This window comes from Pogoniulus pusillus, chromosome 2 (assembly GCF_015220805.1).
Source record: "Pogoniulus pusillus isolate bPogPus1 chromosome 2, bPogPus1.pri, whole genome shotgun sequence".
NCBI classification, from domain to species: domain Eukaryota; kingdom Metazoa; phylum Chordata; class Aves; order Piciformes; family Lybiidae; genus Pogoniulus; species Pogoniulus pusillus.
Genome location: NC_087265.1, coordinates 29,239,342 through 29,262,246, shown reverse-complemented (window position 1 = coordinate 29,262,246; position 22,905 = coordinate 29,239,342). Strand labels below are relative to the sequence as shown.

General features: G+C 41.7%; 1 protein-coding gene across 1 annotated transcript in view; it reads left to right on the top strand.

The window, feature by feature from the left end:
• Nucleotides 1-22,905, top strand: part of DNAH7 (dynein axonemal heavy chain 7) — a 120,169-nt gene that overhangs the window by 75,154 nt on the left and 22,110 nt on the right. Inside the window, exons 45-53 of the mRNA XM_064165960.1 lie at nt 2,664-2,849; nt 5,339-5,502; nt 11,583-11,737; nt 13,034-13,224; nt 14,527-14,660; nt 16,297-16,632; nt 19,764-19,890; nt 21,174-21,368; nt 22,495-22,587. Coding sequence (XP_064022030.1) covers nt 2,664-2,849; nt 5,339-5,502; nt 11,583-11,737; nt 13,034-13,224; nt 14,527-14,660; nt 16,297-16,632; nt 19,764-19,890; nt 21,174-21,368; nt 22,495-22,587 — 1,581 coding nt within the window. The remainder of the gene's footprint in view (nt 1-2,663; nt 2,850-5,338; nt 5,503-11,582; nt 11,738-13,033; nt 13,225-14,526; nt 14,661-16,296; nt 16,633-19,763; nt 19,891-21,173; nt 21,369-22,494; nt 22,588-22,905) is intronic.

Here is a 22,905-nt window from a genome sequence, read left to right as displayed (position 1 = left end):
TCTCCTCCTCCTCCTCCTTGCTGATCACTAGAGGTCCCCTCTCTTACATCCTCCTGCGAACCACTCTTTGTCTTAGCTTTTGCCTTAGCAGGTGCCAGAAGGGCCTGAGCAGCAACAGACTTGGATGTGTCTGCTGGAGCATTTATATCCTTAGGGGTCTGACCTGGAGCTTGTGAGTTCAAATCTGCCTTGCTTTTAACAGGAGGATTCTGATTCTGGTCTGCTGGCTGGGGGTTCGAATTGGCTGAGCTGGTGTCAGTAGGATTTGGACTGACTGGGCTAGCGTTACCAGCATTAGTAGTATTATTAACATTAGTGGGATTATTTGCCTGTCCTCCTGGGATGCCTGCCAACCCTGAGGTGTTTTGATTGTTGCTAGGAACATTCTGATTTTGGGTACCTGCCTGTCCTCCTAGGGCTCCTGCTGAGCTCTGCCCGTTATTGTTTTTGTTTTTGTTATCTTTGTTTACGTTCGTGGCGGGAACACTGGCAGTGTTCCCAGCACTTGGAGAAGGAGGGGCAGAGGCTGGCAAGGGGGAAGCCGATGACTGTGTTCCCTTGTTTTGCTGTGAAAGAGACTGCTTCTGAGACACAGAATTTTTCCTAGCTCTTACAGAAGCTGGTTTTGAATTTTTCACCAATAATGCCAAAATTAATATGAATATCAAAATCATGAGGCAAATATTAAAAACTGTGAGAAGAAAAACAGTTTTACACGAGCATGTGCCTATACACACAGTTGGAATTCCTGTCTTAGGCTGAATAACTCTCATTAGAGCCATATTTAAAGCAGAATTTCCATTGATTGTCACATTATTGACCAGAGCTCCTGTAATATCCTTGGTAATATTCTCAGAGATATTAAAACCAGCATAACCAAGAATAAAATCACCCCAGCTCCAGAACATATCTGAAACCTTAGCTTTAGCCTTATTATAAGCCAGATCAATGAAATAAGCAACAATTTGACCTTTTAACCAACTAAATGCCAAGAAAACAAAACCAGACCAGAGCAATGCACCAACCAAATACAATAGCTGCTTGATTAGCTTCATCTTAATTCCCAGAGCTAATTTTCCAAACATTCAAAAATCTCTAGCCCCACATTGGGAAAGCCAATAAAAAATGTGATGGTTTGGGGGTTACTCCGCCCCCCCACACTTTGTATTTGCCCCAGCTAACTCAGATGGACCCTGGGAATATAGATGAAGCAATTTATTTACAGCTAGCAGAATTTACAAGCAGCTATTTACAATATATACAGTTATATACAATTATATACAGAAATATACAAAGGATAAACAATACAAAAGCACAACTCCCCTCCCAGAAACCTGAGTCCCCGGGAGGGGCTTTCAAACCACCCCAACACCTCCCCCCGGCCCTCTCAACCTTACCCCAGTTCTCAGGAAGAAAAGAGGTGCAGCCAAGAGGTTAGGGAGCAAGGTTAGTAGGAGCAGGGTTAATGAGATGTGACCAGGTCTAAGGCAAAAGCAAGAGAGAGAGACAAAATGGAGAATGTTTTCTTCTTCTTCCCAGAGTTCTCAGCGTGACTGTGAGAGAAGTAGACACAATTGTTTTTCATTTCACTGCCCGTTATCTAGTTCTTCTACCAAAACATTCCAGCTTGCTTCAAACTAGCACACTGTCCATATGTTGAACAGGTCATACTTGAAGATAACCACCTTTTGATGTGATGGTCTTGAGGTTTTAAACGGGCTAAGTGTGGGGAATAATGCTTTTAAGTAGTAGAAACTGGAACTGTCAGGAATTTACCATCACTCTCTTGCATCCTCACTCATGTCTGCTTCCTTGTAATGACATTAGTTTTCAATGATTGTGTGACTCAGTTCTTCACTTGAAAGTCAGTGCACTTGAAAGCTTGAAACTTTGTGCTTTCTGTGCTAATGCATTGTAGAGAATGCTTCTTTCCCTTCCTGACTGCTAAATAGCTGTTGTGTGTGCAGAATAAGTGACATTTCTCCTGCGAGAGTTGGAAGTAGAATGGAGGGATGAACTACATGCTTTGTTACTGTGGTGTAAATTGGCTGCTATGGTTACCAGAAGAGAGGGAGAGAAGTGTAGCAGCAGCAGGAGCTGGCATTATTTTCTTCTGATCTCATGTCTGAAATGTGCCTCTACTAGATAGTAAAGAAATTCTGATAGAACTGGATTAAATTCCTGTGGAATCAGATGTCTTTGTTTGATTATAAACGTGCCTGGAAACATGGTTTACTTAAAACCCAACAACAGAAATGCAGATGATTTGTTCATAGGATGCTTTTGCAGAATAGAATGTACCTACTTCTTTCATAGACAGTGATCTCTGTAAGGTGTTTTTGTGTCTCTTGTGACAGGCAGGTAATTTGCTTGCCTATTAATATCTTCCATGTCACATACAGAGCTATTTTGAATTGCACCTTTTAAACTGATCTTCTTCCTTTAGCTGGATGAAGATGTAACTGAATAGGCTTTACTGTAAGATTGATTTTTGTTCTTCAAGTATTTCCATTACAAGGAGGAGGTGTTTTCTTTCTCTCTGATGAAATTACTTAAGAAAACATCTGCCCAGGAAAAGAATCCTTGAATGCTTTAATATTTGCAAACTGTCTTGAAAGTGGCCATGTAATATAATCATCAGTTTTATTTTTTTTGACTCTGAGGTTGACTTATGCAGAAAAAAACTCCAGCGAGCAGAGCAACTGATCGGTGGCCTTGGGGGTGAGAAAACTCGCTGGCAAGAAACTGCTTTGGAACTGGGAAGGCAGTACAGCAACCTAACTGGAGATATACTCCTTTCATCAGGAATCATAGCTTACTTGGGAGCCTTTACATCCAGCTACAGACAAGTAAGACCATGATTTTTGTCCCAGGGTTGTGTAATAGTCTACGTTTTACTCAGTTTTAATATAAAGCATATATTTTAAAATACTGTTTTAATAGATTCAAAAGTGGAGTGTAAACTGTGTTGCAAGATTTTTGAGTGTTGTTTATAAGACTCCTGGGGAAAGTCCTTTGTTCTGTTAAGTACTTTGACTCTTTTGCTTGCTTTTCTTCTCTAAAGCTACTGCTGGTAACTTTACACCTCATGGCTCTGGTTACTCCTGTTCCACTCTATGGCTAAATTTTCTTAACTTCAAAGAAAAAAGGTGTGATGGTTTGGGTGTTCCCCGCCCCCTCCCCCCCCTCCCCCCAACTTTAGAAATCAGCCAGACTAGACTCAGCTGGCTCTGGAAATATGAATGAAGCTTATATTTACAGCTAGCACAATACACAAGCAGATATTTACAGTATATACAGTTATAGACAGAAATATACAAGGTAAAAAGGTAATACAGAAACACAACAGCCCTCCCAGAAACCTGAGTCCCCAGGAGGGGCCTCTCAACCACCCCTTCACCTTCCCCCTACCCCTCTCAACCTTACCCCAGCCCCAAGGATGAATAGAGGTTCAGCCAGGGGGTTAGGAAGCAAAGTGGATTAGTCCCAAAAATGGAGGGTGAGGTTAGAAAGTAAGATGTAGCTCAGCCAGAAGCCCAAGCAAGAGTGATGCTGAGTGTGTTATCTATGTTTTGATTTATGTTTTTATACATCTCAGTAAGCCTATGAGGGAAGTAGACATCACCATTGTTTTCCTTTCACAGCCTGTAATGTAGTTCTCACCAAAACATTCTAGCTAGCTTCAAACTAGCACAAAGGGTCAGTGGATGTCAAAATTACCCTGACTTTGAAAGTTCCTGGACTCCAAAACTTGCCACTGAATTCAGATGAAGAAAGTCATGCCCATTTCTGTTGAAAATCAAGTCTGGTATCAAAACTTGCTAAGAATGAAAGAGAGGAAAGTACATCAACCTACCTAGTTTGAAACAGAACTTGTCTAAGATTCTGGTTTGTACTTTCCCCTCTGTATACTTCCTTTGTCCATTTTAATTTAGAAAATGTTGTACTGTTCTTTCAAACAATTATATTCTCTGTAGCATTGTGATGTTGCTAATTTCAGACTTCCTAGAGTGAGAGTTCATGATGCATATGTGGATAAAGTAAATAGCAAGTTTTAAGTGTTCTCTTTTATTATTGTAATCTGCACTCTACCTAACGTGTCTGGGCAGTAGGAGATCTTTTGGTGAAACATCTTACAGAGTGCTGAAGTGAATTCAGGCACATAGCTCCAGATGCAGGTGGTACTCATAAAAGGCAGAGATATCTTTTTGAGTACTCACAGTAGAAGAACACACAAGTATTTAAGCTGAGAAGTTCAGTGTCATTTGATTTTCTCTGACTGCATAGTATCTTTGTGCAACAGCAGATGTGGATTCCTTGTGGTTTATTCACATTAGTGAGGTATCTCTTTCACAAACTGTTGGATAGCAGAATCCCTTCTCTGCAGTTCTACATGTCATCTGCTGCTCTTGCTCCCCTCCCCCCTTTCAGCTTTCATAAGAGAAAAAGCTGAGATATGTTTTGGAATACCAGTTGGGTTTTTGTAGCCAGGTGGGTGTTGGTCTCTTCTCCCAGGCAACCAGCAACAGAACAAGGGGACACAGTCCCAAGTTGTGCTGGGGGAAGTATAGGCTGGATGTTAGGAGGAAGTTGTTGGCAGAGAGAGTGATTGGCATTGGAATGGGCTGCCCAGGGAGGTGGTGGAGTCACTGTCCCTGGAGGTGTTCAAGAAAAGCCTGGATGAGGCACTTAGTGCCATGGTCTAGTTGACTGGCTAGGGCTGGGTGCTGGGTTGGACTGGATGATCTTGGAGGTCTCTTCCAACCTGGTTGATTCTATGAATCCCTCATTCACCACCTCATGCATCTGAGGCCCTCAGACTGTTTTAACAACTTGCTTCTAAATTTTGTTGCTTGAGGCTTTGCCAGCTCAATGTAGAGTATTACAGTACATTTCTTTGCCTTTATAGGTAGCTTTCACACAGAGCTGTGCCTTTCATATGGACATGCTATTTCTATAAATTTTCCTTCTTTAGTTTACATGTGCCTGTGTCTTACTGCACACCAACCAGACAGATGTGTAGTTTATACAGCTGTAGTGAGGTAGATGGTACAGAGAGCAGTGAGAAGCAACTCTAAAAGATTGCTAAATTGTGAAGTTTGGTTAAGTCCTGACAAGTGCTCATTATGTGTGCCCTAACCACATACACTTACATTTCATGTCTAGAAATCACATAGGAAGGCATTTGTAGAGACATTTTTAGGCATTTTAAACAAAATGGTTAATTTATTTCCATTTGAAGATACTTGCATGTTGCTACTGTTATGGGAAATGGCTCAAAAGAGTTTGAACAGGTTTTGGATAGACAAAATTTCAGTTAGTATTTATTCTTATCTAGATGCAAACTAAAGAGTGGGCATTGCTGTGTAAAGCAAAAGGCATTCCTTGTTCTGATGACTTCTCTTTAACAAGTACCCTGGGAGAACCAGTGGAGATTAGAGCTTGGAATATTGCTGGCCTACCTTCTGACACCTTTTCTATTGATAATGGAATCATCATCTCGTAAGTAAAGAAAAATCATTTCCATTAAATAGCTTCTTACAACATGCTTCCAGCTATTGCATTCCAGAGGGTTTTCTGATGGATACAAGCGATTTATAACATGACTGTAAAGTTGAAGTTGATAAGAAATAACAGTAATAATATTTACCTTTATAATATAAGATGTTTAAAGCTGTGAATTTTGGCTGCTTTGCATGTAGTATAATCTGTAAATACAGGAGTAATTCTCCATTAGAAAGCTACAACTCTTTAATGTGCTGACATCAGTTGCTACCAAGAGATGTTTCTTCATAGGTACTGAAGACTGTCTTGCTGATCTTTCAATGAGGGCCACACTTTTTCCCTAAGCTGATACATACTCCTAGACAAGAACTAAGAGAACTTGGGGCTTTGGCTTAATGTAGGGACTTCTTTAGTATCCTAAGTTGCATCAAGAGGAGCGTGGCCAGCAGGGCAAGAGAGGGGATTTTGCCCTTTAACTCTGCTCTGGTGAGACCACACCTCAAATACTGCATCCATTTCTGGTGTTCCCAGCATAAGAAGGACAACGAGGTGTTGGAGTGAGTCCAGAGGAGGTCCACAAGGATGATCCAAGGTCTGGAGTACCTCTACAATGAGGATAGGCTGAAGGAGCTGTGCTTGTTCAACCTGGAGAATAGAAGACTCCAGGGTGACCTTAGAATTGCCTTCCAATTGCCTTCAAGGGGACATGGTTTGAAGCCAAGGGAGAGTAGGTTTAGACTGGATCTTAGGAAGAAGTTCTTCAGTATGAAGGTGGTGGGACTCTGGAATAGGCTGCCCAGGGAGGTTGTGGATGCCTCTTCCCTGCGGGTGTTCAAGTCTAGGTTGGATGAGGCTTTGAGCATCTGAGTCTAGTCGAGAGGTGTCCTTGCCCATGGTGTGGGGAAGTTGGAGTAGATAACCTCTAATGTCCCTTCCAACCTGAGCTACTTTGTGATTGTGAATGGGACACTATAAAGTCTTCTTTACACCCAGTCCAGTCCTCAAAGAACTTACGAAAAAAAAAGTAAGTGCATTCCTAGCAGAAGCCTGATTACATCTTTGGAGTGATGGAATCACTGAATACTCTTTATAGTGCAAAGCTTGGCAGTGGCAGTTGCAGTTACCTGCTGTTGTGTAGCTAGCATGACAGTAGTCTTAACACAGGCTGAAGAAGGTTCTGCTAAGAAAGTAAGGATTTCTTTTTCATTTTGAAATCTCCTTTTTGTTTTTACATTTCCATTTTGTAGCTCTCTTAAGGTACATCCAAATAAAATACTTTGAATTTATCTAATGATACATTGTTTGATCTAAAACATTCTTGAAGTTCTGCATATTCAAAGATATTCTTGTTCTATTTGGGAAGTGAAACAAATTCTGAGACCTTAAAATTCCTCACAGAAAGAAAATACTGATCACCTGAACTCTAACTACAATATTACTGCCTTTCACTTTCAAGGCACTTCATTCTTACATGATGTTCTATATGTGTGCATCTGGGGTCTCACGTCAGCCACTAGAATGACACTTTAGAATGCTAGAAGTTGGAACAGTCTTCTAGAGATCAAGCCCAACCTCTCCGCAGAGCAGGGCTGCTCAAGGCAGATCACACAGGAACACAGCCAGGTGGGGTTTGAAGATCTCTAGAGAAGATTCCACAAACTCTCTGGGCAGTCTGCCCCGGGGCTCCAGCACCCTCACGGTAAAGAAGCTTCTCCTTGTGTTGAAGTGGAATTTCCTGTGACTGTGTTTATGTCCACTGCCCCTTGTCCTATCACTTGGTGTCACTGTAAAGAGCCTGGGTCCATCATCCTGACTGCCACCCTTCAGATACTTGTAGAGATTGATAAGGTCCCCTCTCAGCCTTCTCTTTAGACTAAACAGCCTCAAGTCTCTCAGTCTTTCCTTGTAAAACAGATGTTTCATTCCCTTAATAATCCTCATAGCCTCTGTTGAAGTCTCTTTGGTAGTTCCATGTCCCTCTTGAACTGGGGAGCCCAGAAGTGGACACAATATCCCAGATATGGTCTAATTAGGGCTGAGTAGAGGGAGAACATCCCTTGACCTGTTGGACCTATTGCATCTCTATGCACCTGAGTATACTGTTAGCCTTGGCCACCAGGGCACATTGCTGTCCTATGGAGAACTTGTTATCAACCAAGACTCCAAGGTCCTTACTCTGTGGAGCTGCTCTTCCGAGCAGACCATGGTGCTATTTGTCCCCAGCTGCAGGACTCTACACTTATCTTGTTGAACCTCATGAGGTTCCCCTCTGCCCAGCTTTCCAGGCTGTCCAGATCTCATTGGATGGCAGCACAGCCTGAAGGGGTGTCAGCCACACCCTGCCCAGTCTGGTATCATCAGCAAACTGGCTGTGGGGACACCATCTCTTCATCTAGGTCACTGATGAAGACATTGAACAAGATTGTTTGTCTGGGCAGAGCCCTCTGGTTTACATCAGTGGCTCAGCCAGTGCAAACATCTGTGACTTGTGTGACAGTGCGTAGCATACAGCTGAACACATGCACGTTGTAATATCCAGAAACACCTACAGCTCTAGGCTGTGTAGCCCCAGCTGTAAGAGGTTAGGCTTTCACATACAGCTGAGATCATCTGTTACAGGGTCAACCTTTGGGAGCATCAGGGCGTAGATCATACTTCAGCTTTGGCAGTGCAAAGTGGGACAGACACAAATAACTCACTAGCTGAAGAACCTCATCATACCTTAAAACCTGGTGTGGCAGAGCTACTTCCTGAGACTGGAGGATATGTGCTGGGATTGTGGCTGCAAATGTAACTTTTAAAAAGTAATTACTGTATTAATAATTCAATCACTCGAGCTAAACAAACCTTAATAAATTCAGAACTTCTACAGCACATCCTAACACTTCACTTTGATAAAGCTTTGATCCAAATTCTCTTTGAACTAATGCAAAGATGATTAGCATTTTAAACTAAATGATGATAGCTTTAAATTTTGAAATGAGAGATAGAATCTACCTCAAATTAATGATACATATTATGCTAGGCCTGTAGTTAGGAGTTTATGGCTATATGAATTTTCTATTACCATTCCAGTAACCATAAAAAATGTAACTCAGTCTTTTTATGACAACAACTTTATTAAAAAGCAGAATTAGAGGCTAATTTGCTAACACACCCACTGTCTGCTTGTGTATTCCCATCAATGAGGAAGGAAGGGCATCGAGTCAGTTATCAGCAAGTTTGCAGATGACACCAAGCTGGGGGCAGATGTGGCTGGGTTGGAGGGCAGAAGGATCTGCAGCAGGACCTTGACCGCCTGGACAGATGGGCAGAGTCCAGTGGGATGGCGTTCAATAGCTCCAAGTGCAGGGTGCTGCACTTTGGCTACAACAACCCCATGCAGAGATACAGGCTGGGGTCAGAGTGGCTGGAGAGCAGCCAGACAGAGAGGGATCTGAGGGTGCTGATTGATACCCACCTGAACATGAGCCAGCAGTGTGCCCAGGTGGCCAAGAGAGCCAGAGGTTGCTCTCTTCTCTCAGGTGGCCAGCACCAGAACGAGAGGACACAGCCTCAAACTACACCAGGGGAGATTTAGGCTCGAGGTGAGGAGAAAGTTCTTCACTGAGAGAGTCATTGGACACTGGAATGGGCTGCCCAGGGAGGTGGTGGAGTCGCCGTCCCTGGGACTGTTCAAGGCAGGATTGGACGTGGCACTTGGTGCCATGGTCTAGCCTTGAGCTCTGTGGTAAAGGGTTGGACTTGATGATCTGTGAGGTCTCTTCCAACCTTGGTGGTACTGTGATACTGTGAATTTACCATTGATACAAGCCATGTGTCTTTGGCTGTTATTAGAGAACCAGCCTTTAGTTGCTCGGTCTTAAGCATTTTTTGTCTGTTACACAGTAAGTTTGAAGGAGGATGTGTTCAAAATTATGCATGAATGGAATTTTGAAGCAATTAGGAAAAGAAATACAATCTATGGGTTTGGGCTGAAGTATTCCCAAATCTTGAATTTCTATTTTAAAATAAGGACAAGACAAATTCTTATGACCAAATGTATAAATAGGCTTTGCAACTAGTCCTTAATAAGAAGTTTGTGGAGTAGTGACTGGAACAGAGAGCATTGCCACAGGCTGGTTACCATGGGTAATAGGGTAAGAGACAGGGAGAAAGTTTGGTATAAGCAAGTTCCAATCTGTTTATTGCTTTCCAAACATGGGCTTATATACTTTCTATCAGAAGGCTACATAACAGGGTTACAAATCATGTCAGACTCTAATTGGTTACATACATTTGCATTAGGGCTATGTTAGGATTACACACTAATTGCTAGGATACATTAGTTACGTATTTCTTATCTTCTAACAAGACACACAATAACTTAGCAAAGCTATATTATCTAGTCCTTCAGAGAATTTATCTACTTAATCTTAAGGAGACTGTTGTGGCATCTAGGTAAGAAAACAGGCACCAAGTTGTACCAAGCTGTGAAGGCCATAAAGCAATTAGGTTAGACTTGAGGCCTCTTGTTTAACAAGCCACATTTCTTTCAGAGGCACTTTGATCCTACACTTTCAGCCAGCCCAGTGGCCTGCTTTCAAGCCCATGGCTTGTGCTTCAGTGCACCCAATTCAGACGTTTCTGTAGAATCACTACATGTAACATTACTATACCCAACAGAGCATAACAGATTTTTTCTCCCTTAAACTGTGCATTGCCTGTTTTGAAATGACTCCCTTGAGTATAACCCAAGGTTTATAGCAGATTACAGTAGCAGTTTTGAAGCCAATAAGCCTGCAAGAAGTTACCTAACATTAACTTAAGTTTTCTGGAGCATTGTCTTTTAGACCCCACATTTCATCCAATTCAAGGTGAATTAATTTGTTTACCAATTAGGGAGACATCATTCTTTGTAAGAAAAGGTACATTAGAAGATCAGACAGAAATGAGATTGTGTTGTATTTAATTGGATACGTTTCATCTTAGTATTCCAAAAGAAAATAACAATCCAGATGCACTTGCAAGTTTTATTTGTGAATCAGAAGTTTTATCTCCTAACTAGCCCAGAGGTGACTGGGCCCCATGACCAAGATACTTTGGACTGCATTTATTTGGGAATTCTCACTTCTGGCTGCTTAGATGGTTTCGCATTTAGGTGATTATTGCTGTGATTGTAGTGGACCATCACAACGTGTCCCTTCTCTTAGCTATCTTGGTAAGGTGGTAGAGAATACTGTAAAAAAACACTGTGAAGTTTTACTAAATCTGCCAAAAAATGTCAGTGAGTTCTTTGTGTCCATTGCTGCTTAAGGATTAGAGATTAAAAGGCAGGTAGCTTTGAATATGTTAGTACATTTCCCTTTTACAATATCACAGTATCACAGTATTATTAGGATTGGAAGAGACCTCACAGATCATCAAGTCCAATCCTTTACCACAGAGCTCAAGGTCAGACCATGGCACCAAGTGCCATGTCCAATCTTGCCTTGAACAGCCCCAGGGACGACGACTCCACCACCTCCCCGGGCAGCCCATTCCAGTGTCCAATGACTCTCTCAGTGAAGAACTTTCTCTTCACCTCCAGCCTAAATCTCCCCTGGTGCAGCCTGAAGCTGTGTCCTTTTGTTCTGGTGCTGGCCACCTGAGAGAAGAGAGCAACCTCCTCCTGGCCACAACCACCCCTCAGGTAGTTGTAGACAACAATAAGGTCACCCCTGAGCCTCCTCTTCTCCAGACTATACAATCCCAGCTCCCTCACTGGAGCTAACTCTAGAGTGTCTCTTTAGTAGAAAATTCCATTTGTTTTCACATGCATGTGGCTGTATTAGAGCTGCTCACTGTTTTGAAGATGAAATAAAATTAAAGAACTTTCTTTGTAAGAGGAAAATGATTTTTGTTTTGTAAGCAAAGATTCATTTATCTCCCCTTAAATTCTTACTGTATTCCTACTACACTATATACCTACTATGATTTCATAGTGACCTGCTTTTGTTTTAATGCCTAAAGGGAATAAAGTGCCTTGAGACATTATTTGAGATAAACATTTGAACAGACTGTATTTCAGTTTTCAAAGTTTGTATTTTTCCCTTCAGTAATGCAAGAAGATGGCCTCTGATGATAGATCCTCAAGGTCAAGCAAATAAGTGGATAAAGAACATGGAAAAAGCCAACAGTTTACATATAATCAAACTCAGCGACCCTCAGTTTGTTACAACACTGCAAAATTGCATTCAGTTTGGGAGCCCTGGTAGGTTAATGACTTGATGGCAGTGTAAATTACAGCAGAACCTGGAGGGGGCACAGCCAGCTAAAAAACGAAACTTCAGCGGGTAGCAAATGTGTTCCTAGTTAAGGAAAACAGACATTTGTTTTGTTTTGTTTTGTTTTCAATCAAATTTGGGCTCTAGTAATTGAAGTCCTCACCGCAGGTTATAAGGTACTTTTTAGCACAATCTGATTATAATACTCTGTTTATTTTTTTGTTTTCTAATTTCTTTCTGAGAGTTGGTATTGCTTTATTTTCCTGTTATGCTGCTTTTATTTCTAAAAATTAATGCTGTTTCTGTTTGGCTTTTCAAGAATATAAATAGCAGATTGTTAGGCTGTGATCATTAATGGTTCTTCTATTCTCTGTGGTATCTTTATTGCAATTAGTCTTTTTACCTTCCAATAGAAATAAGTAACCAAAGTGTTACAGCTTCAGACATTTTTCAGTGGCTAACTGAACTACAAGAAATTGATTGGTTGTGCTCCACTATTTCCTTCTTGATTTTCACAGAATGTTAGGGGCTGGAAGGGACCTCAAAATCTCATCCAGTCCAACCTCCCTGCCAGAGCAGGATCACCCATACCAGATCACACAGGAACGCATCCAGGCGGGTCTTGAATATTTCTGGAGAGGGAGACTCCACAACCCCTCTGAGCAGCCTGTTCCAGTGTTCTGTCACCCTCACTGTGAAAAAAGTTTTCCTCTGTCTTTCCATGAAATTTGCTATGCCTCAACTTCTACCCATTGTCCCTTGTCCTGTCCTTGGGCATCACTGAAAAGAGCCTGACTCCATGCTCCTGGCACTCACCTTTCACATATTTATAAACGTGAATGAGGTCATTCCTCAGGCTCCTCTTCTCCAAGCTAAAGAGCCCCAGCTCCCTCAGTCTCTGTAAGATTTTTACATTCTCATATGCTTATAGTTAAAATTGAAGCTGAGTTAGCTACCCAAAATGATATCTGTGGCACTTAATATGTCGTTATTTCCCCAACTGCTGTTCTAAGCCACTGGCAGCAGTAGTAGAGATAGCATTTTAGCTGCATTTTTGCAAGTTGGCATATTAGAAAAAGAAATACAAGGTACTTCTCTTTTATTCTTTTGTTTTTTTTTTTCCAGTCAGCTGAGTAAGAAACATTAAACCTTATCTCTAGATGTTGCTTGGTGAACACTGTGATTGTTGCACACTGTAAATGCACTCTGTACACGTGTGTTGTGTTGGAAGCCAGTAAGATAAATGCCAAGAAAGTCCTACTAATTCCATTTTCATTTTGAAGTGCTGCTGGAGAATGTTGGAGAAGAACTTGATCCTATCCTGGAGCCACTTCTGCTCAAGCAGACGTTTAAGCAGTCAGGCAGTATATGCATTTGCCTGGGAGACTCCACTATTGAGTATGCTCCTGAATTCCGCTTTTACATCACAACGAAGCTGAGGAACCCACATTATCTTCCTGAAACATCTGTTAAGGTAAGACTTTTGAAAAATAATGTGTAACTCTGTTCTCATTCCTTGGCTAAAACCAGGGGGAAAGTTGGGTGTTTGTTCATTCCTCTTCTGCCAATGTCATTTTTGACACTGCTGCAACACTGGTATCATCTTAGAAGTGTTGACATTGCTCATGTCTAATGCTTCACCTTGCAATGTTGTCAGGAATTTATTTATTTAAATAATTAATTTTATCTCTTTTTCCACTTTGTGTCTTCTGATGCTATTTAGTTACCTTTTATTATAAAAATAGTTACAAAGACATAATCATAAAAGAGGTATGGGGAGTATCTTCATTTTCTGGGTCACTCCTGCAGTTAGCTATTACAGAACATTAGAGGTTGGAAGGGACCTCCAGAGATCATCTATTCCAAACACCCTGTCAAAAAGATCACCTAGGGTAGCGTGATGGTTTGGGTGTTACCTACCCTCCCCCCCACACTTATGAAAATTACCCAGACTAGACTCAGCTGAGCTGGAAAGTAAAGAATGAAGCTGTATTTACAGCTTAGCACAATATACAGCAGATATTTACAACTATATACAGAAATACACAAGTTAAAAAGGTAATACAGAAACACAACAGCCCTCTCAGAAACCAGAGTCTCCAGAAGGGGCTCCCAACCACCCTTTTACCTCCTTTCCACCCCTCTACCTTATCCCAGACTTTGTCTTACATTCAAGGTGAGTTTGGAGAATCAGACAGGGGGGTTAGGAAGCAGATGGATTAGTTAGGCAGCAGGTTAGAAAGAGAAGGGAGTCTGCCAGAGCCAGAGAGCAACTCTGTTATCTATGTTTATGTTCTTGTTTTTTATGCATCTCAGCAAGCCTATGAGTGAAGCAGACATAACCACTGTTTCCTTTTCACAGCCTGTAATCTAATTCTTCACACCAAAATATCTCAGCTAACTCCAAACTAGCACAGGTAGTCCAAACAAGAACGTATGTTCAAGGCAAGGTTGGATGTGGCACTTGGTGCCATGGTCTAGCCTTGGGCACTGTGGTAAAGGGTTGGACTTGATGATTTGTGAGGTCTCTTCCAACCTTGGTGATACTGTGATACTGTATCCAGATGGGGGTTGAAAGTCTCCAGAGAAGGAGACTCCACAATCGCACCTGGGCAGCCTTTCCATAACTTTAAATTCTCAAAGTCTGGCAGAGCATATTATGTGATGTTATACAAACCTCATCTTATAAAAGATGAAGCATTTTTATTGTGTCTGGCTCTAACTGTGCTATTAAAAAAAACCAAACACCAAACAACAGAATCTTTTTTTTTAACAGGTGACATTATTGAACTTCATGATAACTTCAGAAGGAATGCAGGATCAGCTTCTTGGAATTGTAGTTGCACGAGAGAGGCCAGATCTTGAAGAAGAGAAACAAGCCCTCATTCTTCAAGGGGCTGAAAATAAAAGGTATGAAGTTAACTACTTCTAGGGACAGAAGTAGACTGCAGTTTGAGGGCATACATACTAGTGACCCCTTTTTTTAGGGTTGATTTAACAGGAAATCCAAGATTTCTAATTCTGAGACTGCAGGCTTGGGCTTCTGTTTTTAGGCTGCTTTGGATGCAGGCTGTTACTCATATCCCTATGTGGTGAATGGTGCCACATCCAGTTGGCAGACAGGCACTAGTGGTGTTCCCCAAGGATCAGTGCTGGGCCCAGTCCTGTTCAGTATCTTTATTGATGATCTGGATCAGGGGACTGAGTCCAGCATCAGTAAGTTTGCAGATGACACCAAGCTAGAAGCAGGTGTTGATCTGTTGGAAGGTAGAAGAGCCCTGCAGAGGGACCTGGACAGGCTGGATGGGTGGGCAGAGGCCAATGGAATGAGATTTAACAAGGCCAAGTGCAGGATCCTGCACTTTGGCCACAACAACCCCAAGCAGTGCTACAGGCTGGGGACAGAGTAGCTGGAGAGCATCCAGGAAGAAAGGGACCTGGGGGTACTGGTAGATAGTAGCTGAAGATGAGCCTGCAGTGTGCCCAGGTGGCCAAGAGAGCCAATGGCATCCTGGCCTGTATCAGGAACACTGTGGCCAGTAGGATGAGGGAGGATATTCTTCCCCTGTACTTCACACTGGTCAGATCACACTTTGAGTACTGTGTCCAGTTCTGGGCTCCTCAATTCAAGAGAGATGTTGAGGTGCTGGAACGTGTCCAGAAAAGGGCAACAAAGCTGGTGAAGGGCCTGAAACACAGACCTTATGAGAGGAGGCTGAGGGAGCTGGGGTTGTTTAGCCTGGAGAAGAGGAGGCTCAGGGGTGACCTCATTGCTGTCTACATCTACCTGAAGGGAGGCTGTAGCTAGATGGGAGTTGGTCTCTTCTCCCAGGCAAGCAGCAACAGAACAATGGGACACAGTCTCAAGCTGTTCCAGGGGAGGTCTAGGCTGGATGTTAGGAGGAAGTTGTTGGCAGAGAGAGTGATTTGCCATTGGAGTGGGCTGCCCAGGGAGGTGGTGGAGTAGGTTCAAGAAAAGACTGGATGAGGCACTTAGTGCCATGGACTGGTTGACTGGCTAGGGCTGGGGGATAGGTTGGACTGGATGATCTTGAAGGTCTCTTCCAGCCTGGTTGATTCTATGATTATGTCTATGGTTCTGCCTTTCTTCTATTTCTAGGATTATTAGAAGATGCTAAAGAGCTAAGTTGTAGGTTGTGTAATTTCAAAATTGAAGTCAATCTTAGTCACTGTTTTTATGCATCCCTTCCATGGTGTTACCATCTGATTGGCTGCTCTCACAGATCTCAATTAGATACGAGGAGTTGTGTGTTAGAAATGTTTACATTGTGTGTAACATTTGCTCTGATTGCACAAGGCAAAGGCCATGTGTCACAGAATGAAAGGTGCAGTACTGAAAGGGGTTTGTCTCTTCCTCCCTTTGCCATCTATATTTGGCCGCAAAGTGGATACATTTTTGATAAATTTAAGAGAGAAAATGAAGATTTTGTTGTGTAAGAAAATCTGTGTGTTGTCTGACTTTATCTAAACTATCAGAAAACAGTGGTAACTGTCATCTGTGGAAAATCTTGCATATTCTTTTCAGGCAGCTAAAAGAAATAGAAGACAAAATTTTAGAAGTCCTTTCAGTCTCAGAAGGAAATATTTTGGAGGACGAAACTGCTGTCAAGATATTGTCTTCTTCCAAAGCTTTGGCTAATGAGATTTCTGAGAAGCAAGCTGTGGCTGAAGAGACAGAAAAGAAGATAGATGCTACTCGTCTGGGCTATCATCCTATTGCTGTCCACTCGTCCATCTTGTTCTTTTCTATCGCTGACCTGGCCAACATTGAGCCCACGTACCAGTACTCGCTGCTCTGGTTCATCAGCCTCTTCATCATGTCTATAAATAATTCAGAGCCGTCGGAGGATTTACAAACAAGGTAAGAGTGAGAATTCACTGTCTGTAATGGGCCTGTATTCTTAGGTACTCCAGTAATGTCACTTCTCCAAGAGTATTGGCGCAGCACTGCCTTTTGAAGTGTTTTTTCAGTGTATCTATATATATGAGATATTTCTCTGGAGCCAATGCATTCATAGAAACAAGATGATACATCACAAGTGCCACATACTCCACTATTTCTATTTGGAAATTGCTACCTCAAATCGTGTGTGAAATTGCAAAGTATCAGACAGATAAAAAGGGTTCACTTTCTTTGATTCTGTATGTCATGTATTAACTTTGTGAGTCCTCAAGAAACAGACTAGAAATGTTTTCACATAGCTGATGAGAGAGAATCAAGTCTTGCCACCAGAGCTCTTGGCTATAGAGTGTGCAAGGCCATTTTAAAATTCAGTTTGATTGTTGTTTTATACTTAGAGTGTTCCTCTTTTTTGCATCTTGTGCATGAGAACAGGCAAAACCATGCAGCCTTCACTGGCTGGAATTTATTTCCCATGTGAGGCAGACCTCACTGTTTAGATCACATTAGGATTATACAGAATCTACCCTTGAAGTGACTTATCTATGCAGAGATTGCTTAAAGAAAGTTTTTCAGTGTTCTCTCACATCAGTTTCTAAATTCTACTTTAGTGGCTTTACTTGCTCTTCAAATCACAGTTTTGCTTTGCTTACTTAGCTGCTTGCCTATGCATCAACTGAACAAAACACGGGGGAGAGAAACAACTCTTCCAGTTGGTATATATTTTCCTACTTATTACTGCAAATGGCAATCTCTGAATTATCCACTACTGTCCACATGTTATTTACACACAAAGTACTTAGTATGTAGCATTCACTTTTGTGGCCTACTGATTGTGAAGGTTATTTTTTTCATTGGGACTTAGTAAATGTAAATCTAGCATAACTTTTATCAGAGACTTTGCTACTATCATTTAAAGCAGAGCTTAATATTTTGGTATCGTATTTGAACCTACACTCAAGATAGCCTTTTACCATAAAGAAGTTCTATAAACCTAGCTCTTGGACTTTTAACTCAGGCACAGAGCATTGTTTTAGAGATGGAAAAGAATAATATTTGAAGTAAGCAATAAACAAACTAATCTCATTCTGATTCAAGATATTTTTGTCAGCAGAAATACAAAGGTACAGTCAGTATCTGAGTCATGGTTGGCAGGGAATGACTGGTGAAAGCCCATTTTGATAATCCTGGCCAGTGAAGGCAGAGAAGTCAGACTCACAGAAACTTCCCTGTGAAGGAATGACCCATGCAGATTGTTCTCCTTGGACTGCCTTCACCAATTAGTCTGTTTTAGTCAGAGATTTTTATTAAACCATTCTTCTCTCATGTAAGCCATGTTATTTCTGTAACTCATCCCATGGCCATCTTTGTGACAGTATTAAATAAATCCATTTAACTAATGGGGAATCAGTAGTTTTAAAAAGACCTTGAAATGCTAATAAAAAAGCCAGGAGCATTTGTGTGTTACAGCAACATTACTAATTGGTCTAGTTCTTGCTAGCTGAATGGAAGAAGAAAAAAAACAGACTGAAATGGAGACAGAATACATAGCTTCTTCTAAGTCTCAGTCTTCTGTCAAAAGCCATTGTCAGAGTGTCAGAAACTTGGTTTCAGAATGGTACACCATGTCTAAACTGCAGGAATACCTTTTGAGTAGCTCCCTGCCAAGGGAATGGTGAGCCAGGTATCACACACAGTATCACACAGTATCACCAAGGTTGGAAGAGACCTCACAGATCATCAAGTCCAACCCTTTACCACAGAGCTCAAGGCTAGACCATGGCACCAAGTGCCACATCCAATCTTGCCTTGAACAGCCCCAGGGACGGCGACTCCACCACCTCCCCAGGCAGCCCATTCCAGTGTCCAATGACTCTCTCAGGGAAGAATTTTCTCCTTACCTCCAGCCTAAATTTCCCCTGGCGCAGCCTGAGGCTGTGTCCTCTTGTTCTGGTGCTGGCCACCTGAGAGAAGAGAGCAACCTCCTCCTGGCCACGACCACCCCTCAGGTAGTTGTAGACAGCAATAAGGTCACCCCTGAGCCTCCTCTTCTCCAGGCTAAACAATCCCAGCTCCCTCAGCCTCTCCTCGTAGGGCTGTGCTCAAGGCCTCTCACCAGCCTCGTCGCCCTTCTCTGGACACGCTCAAGCTTCTCAATGTCCCTCCTAAACTGGGGGGCCCAGAACTGAACACAGTACTCAAGGTGTGGTCTATCCAGTGCAGAGTACAGGGGCAGAATGACCTCCCTGCTCCTGCTGACCACACCATTCCTGATGCAGGCCAGGATGCCACTGGCTCTCTTGGCCACCTGGGCACACTGCTGGCTCATGTTCAGGTGGGTATCAATCAGCACCCCCAGATCCCTCTCTGTCTGGCTGCTCTCCAGCCACTCCGACCCCAGCCTGTATCTCTGCATGGGGTTGTTGTGGCCAAAGTGCAGCATCCTGCACTTGGAGCTATTGAACCCCATCCCATTGGACTCTGCCCATTTGTGCAGGCGGTAGCTGGAAAAAAAGCTATAGCACCTCTCCACATCTTTGTTAATGCCTTGAAAGGATTGAAGTGGTTTTGCAAATTCAGATGCTGCATTTTTAACCAGCTTTGAACCAAAATAAGGGTTTTTCTTTATTTCGACTAGATGTTCAACTTTAAACCATTCTAAACCAATAGATTGGTATTTAAGGGAAATTATTGGTGGCAAATCACAGAGTTTTAAATGTATTATATTATATCGTAGTATGTGAAGGAAAATACTCTGCAGAACAGGAAACATATTTCAGATAAGCTTTAAAGATGAACAGGTTTGGTTTTGGCCCTGGCATTTATCTTCATCACAAAGTTTAAAATGGCTGCTCCCTAAAAGGGACCTCTCACTTCCTCTGAAAATCACTAAGGTATAATTGCATTGAGACTACTCTGCTGTTATTTTACTCACAGAATAGTGCATCCATTTAATGATTGCTTTGGGGCCTTAGAACAAAGGAGATCTGTAGTGGTTTGTGATGAGTTTCCAGAGGGCAGACTTTATAGACTTTGCAGTCTTTATAGACTGATTTTTAATGGAAGTTTGTTCTTTTTCTGGCACTTTGTAGGCTGAAGATTCTCAAGGATCATTTTACTTACTCGCTTTATGTCAACGTCTGTCGCTCCCTCTTTGAAAAAGACAAGCTGCTCTTCTCTTTTTGTCTAACTGCAAATCTCCTGAAACATGAAAGGCTGGTCAGTAATTGCAAATAATTTGCAGTTTGATCTGATGAATATCAAAAGGCTTACACAAATGATCTGTAATAGGAGCTCACAGGATAAGAATGGAAGCCTCACTTTTATGATGTTTCATTTCCATTTTAATAAGCAATTATCAGCATTGAAAAAGATTCTGTAGAATAAAATAAATATATAACAAACACATATGGCAAAGCTGACCTAGATAATAACAGTTTTTCTAAGCATCACTTAAACCAAAGCCCAGCTGCAGTCATTCTGACAGTCAACACTTTGCAAAACTTCACTGCATTATGAGTTTTAAGAATGTGTAAAAAGGAATTTTAACTATTGATTTAAGGAGCTACTCAGGTTTTTCAACATGTTTGGGTTTTTTTTTTTTTTTCATAGAATTTCTCCAAATCAAACATTTGCACCGTCCACTCTCTGGTAACATCTTAATAATAATTTACAAAGTATTTTGTTATAGGGCTTTTAAAATTCAAAGTGAAAAACATACATTGTAACCTGCTCATGTGCAAAGATACAGGTTCTTGGAGTTGTTTCTTTCAGTGTAATATGGGAACATTTAAACCTTTAGGAACTTTGGAAATGTTTATATTGGGGAGCAAATAAAATTCTTTCAAGAGCTGGCAGCAGTAATCCTGGGACACTGTCATCCCACTGCAAGGGCAACCATCACTTAGTGCCATGGTCTAGTTGACTGGATAGGGCTGGGTGCTAGGTTGGACTGGATGATCTCGGAGGTCTCTTCCAACCTGGTTGATTCTATCACAAGAATTTTGAGATAAAGAAGTATTAAGACATGTAACAGACCAATATTTTATTTTGTATTTATACTCCTATTATAGGAAAAGATTGCAGAATATCTCTTTCCCCAAAATACACTTTTTTTTTTGTTTGTTTGGTTTGGTGTTTTTTTGTTAATTTTTCTTTAGTTAGTTTGGGTTTTTGTTGTTGTTGTTTCTTTGTTTTTGTTTTGTTATTTTGGCATTTGAAGAACAGAGCTGAAAATCCAATCAGCTACCATTCTTTGTTCCCCAAGCCAGGCTTGCAATGAAACTTGAAGTGGGCTCATACCTTACATTTTTTGATTCCCTAAGTTCATGATTAACTGAAAACCAGACACAGAATGCTTTGGAAATAAGCTCTGGGTAGTTGTGTAGAAGTTTTTTTCACCTAATATGAGACTTCTGATAAATGGGTTGATTTCCCAGCTGCTCTAGTCTGCCCATTCTATTGTCTTGATTTAGTCTTGAGAGCAGTGTTTTTCGTTGCAGATTAATGACAATGAGTGGAAGTTTCTGTTGACTGGAGGCATAGGTTTGGACAATCCCTTTCCTAATCCTTGTACCTGGCTTCCTTCAAAGTCATGGGATGAAATTTGTCGACTAGAAGATCTGCCTTGCTTCAAAAACATCCGAGTAGATTTTACCCGGCTGAAGGAGGGATGGAAATTGGTGTACGACAGCTTGGTACGTTAACAGAGCTGAATGCTTACATTCACTAGCTAATTAGCAACTGAAAAAATCCACTTAAAGAGAATGCGCTGTTATTTTACATGCCGTGGAGTAGGGACTGGAACGTAGTTCTCCTCTGGCTGTAGAAAGCTCAAAGCTACTGAGGGATGTTTTAGCACAGGGGCACAACTCAACGAAGTCTTCAGCCCAGTCTTTGCTCCTCAGTGTTTCCTAATTCACTCAATTTCTACAAAGCTTTCACGTTTTTGTAGAGTCATGGAATACATCAGGTTGGAAGGGACCCTTGAAGATTACTTTGTCCAAACCCACCACCCCTGCCAGTGAGCAGGGACATTTTAACTAGATTCAGGAGTTTTAGCCTCTTCAACAACTGTTGTAAATATCATTCTGAGGTACCTATTTTTATGTTAGTATATGGGGGTAATAAGGCAGCACTCTGGAATCTGGGCCTAAGTACCTAGAAGCTGGGAAGCCAGACTCCAGCTCCTTAGCAAAGCGTGATTTAATTTGCTAAATCAAAGTGTCTCAGAATGCAGTTTGTGCAGTTCTATCTGCATGGCTCTGTGCCCAGCCCAAGAAGCTCAGCAGCAGAGCTGCAATACAAGTTTCCAGAAGAGCAGGCATAGCTGGCACTGTGCTTTAGTCTGATAAGGTGATATGCCACACAACAACTGCTGTTCCCAATCTGGTAACTGCACTAACAACATAGTTTGTAAGTAGGCTGTGAGTAATCCAGCCAAGTTCTCTGATGCATTGACTTTCCAATTCTTGTTTTCCTGCACTCAGGTGCAACTTCACTCATAGTCACCATGAAATACTGTAATGTGATTGTCATTGACGATAGAATTATGATTGCAGTATTGAAGACTGACATCATAACAGAAAGAGGGAGGGAAGAGTGCATTTTCAGGTTTCCTCCACCTCCTTCCTGTGATACTAGAGAATAACTTTTGACTTCTCTGCTCTAAGACATGCATCTGATAAACACAAGAAGTGTGGGTTTTTAAAAAGCCTTATGATGTTAACCCCATTTCTGTAGATGAAGAAACCATATATCGTTAATTGTCATGTCAAGGTAAATTACAAATGCTTTAGAGACTGATGAAGTACATGTTTTTAGGATCCACAGCAGGAGGAGTTTCCTGCAGAGTGGCAAGACAAGTTGGGAGAGTTCCAGAGGATGCTTATCATTCGCTGCCTGAGACCTGACAAAGTACGTATCATACTTTCACCTTATTCACAAAGGATTTGCAAGTATTTTGAAGTATGCATTTCAGCTGTGCTGTCGTAAAGAAAAATAGGAACTGAGGAGATTTCAAAAACACAACATGTTTGAAACAGTAATGAAAAACCTTTTTAAAGCAAAAGGGTAGGCCTTCAGCTTTTGCTAAGTTCCAGTGTACACAGCAAATTCCCCAGAGCTCTTCCTCCTTGAAACTGCCTTGCAGACTCTGAAGTGCCTTGCTCAGTGCACCTGCTATGTAACTTTTTTGATGGATACCACTCTCTGAGGTGAATTGTGTCTGCTCTA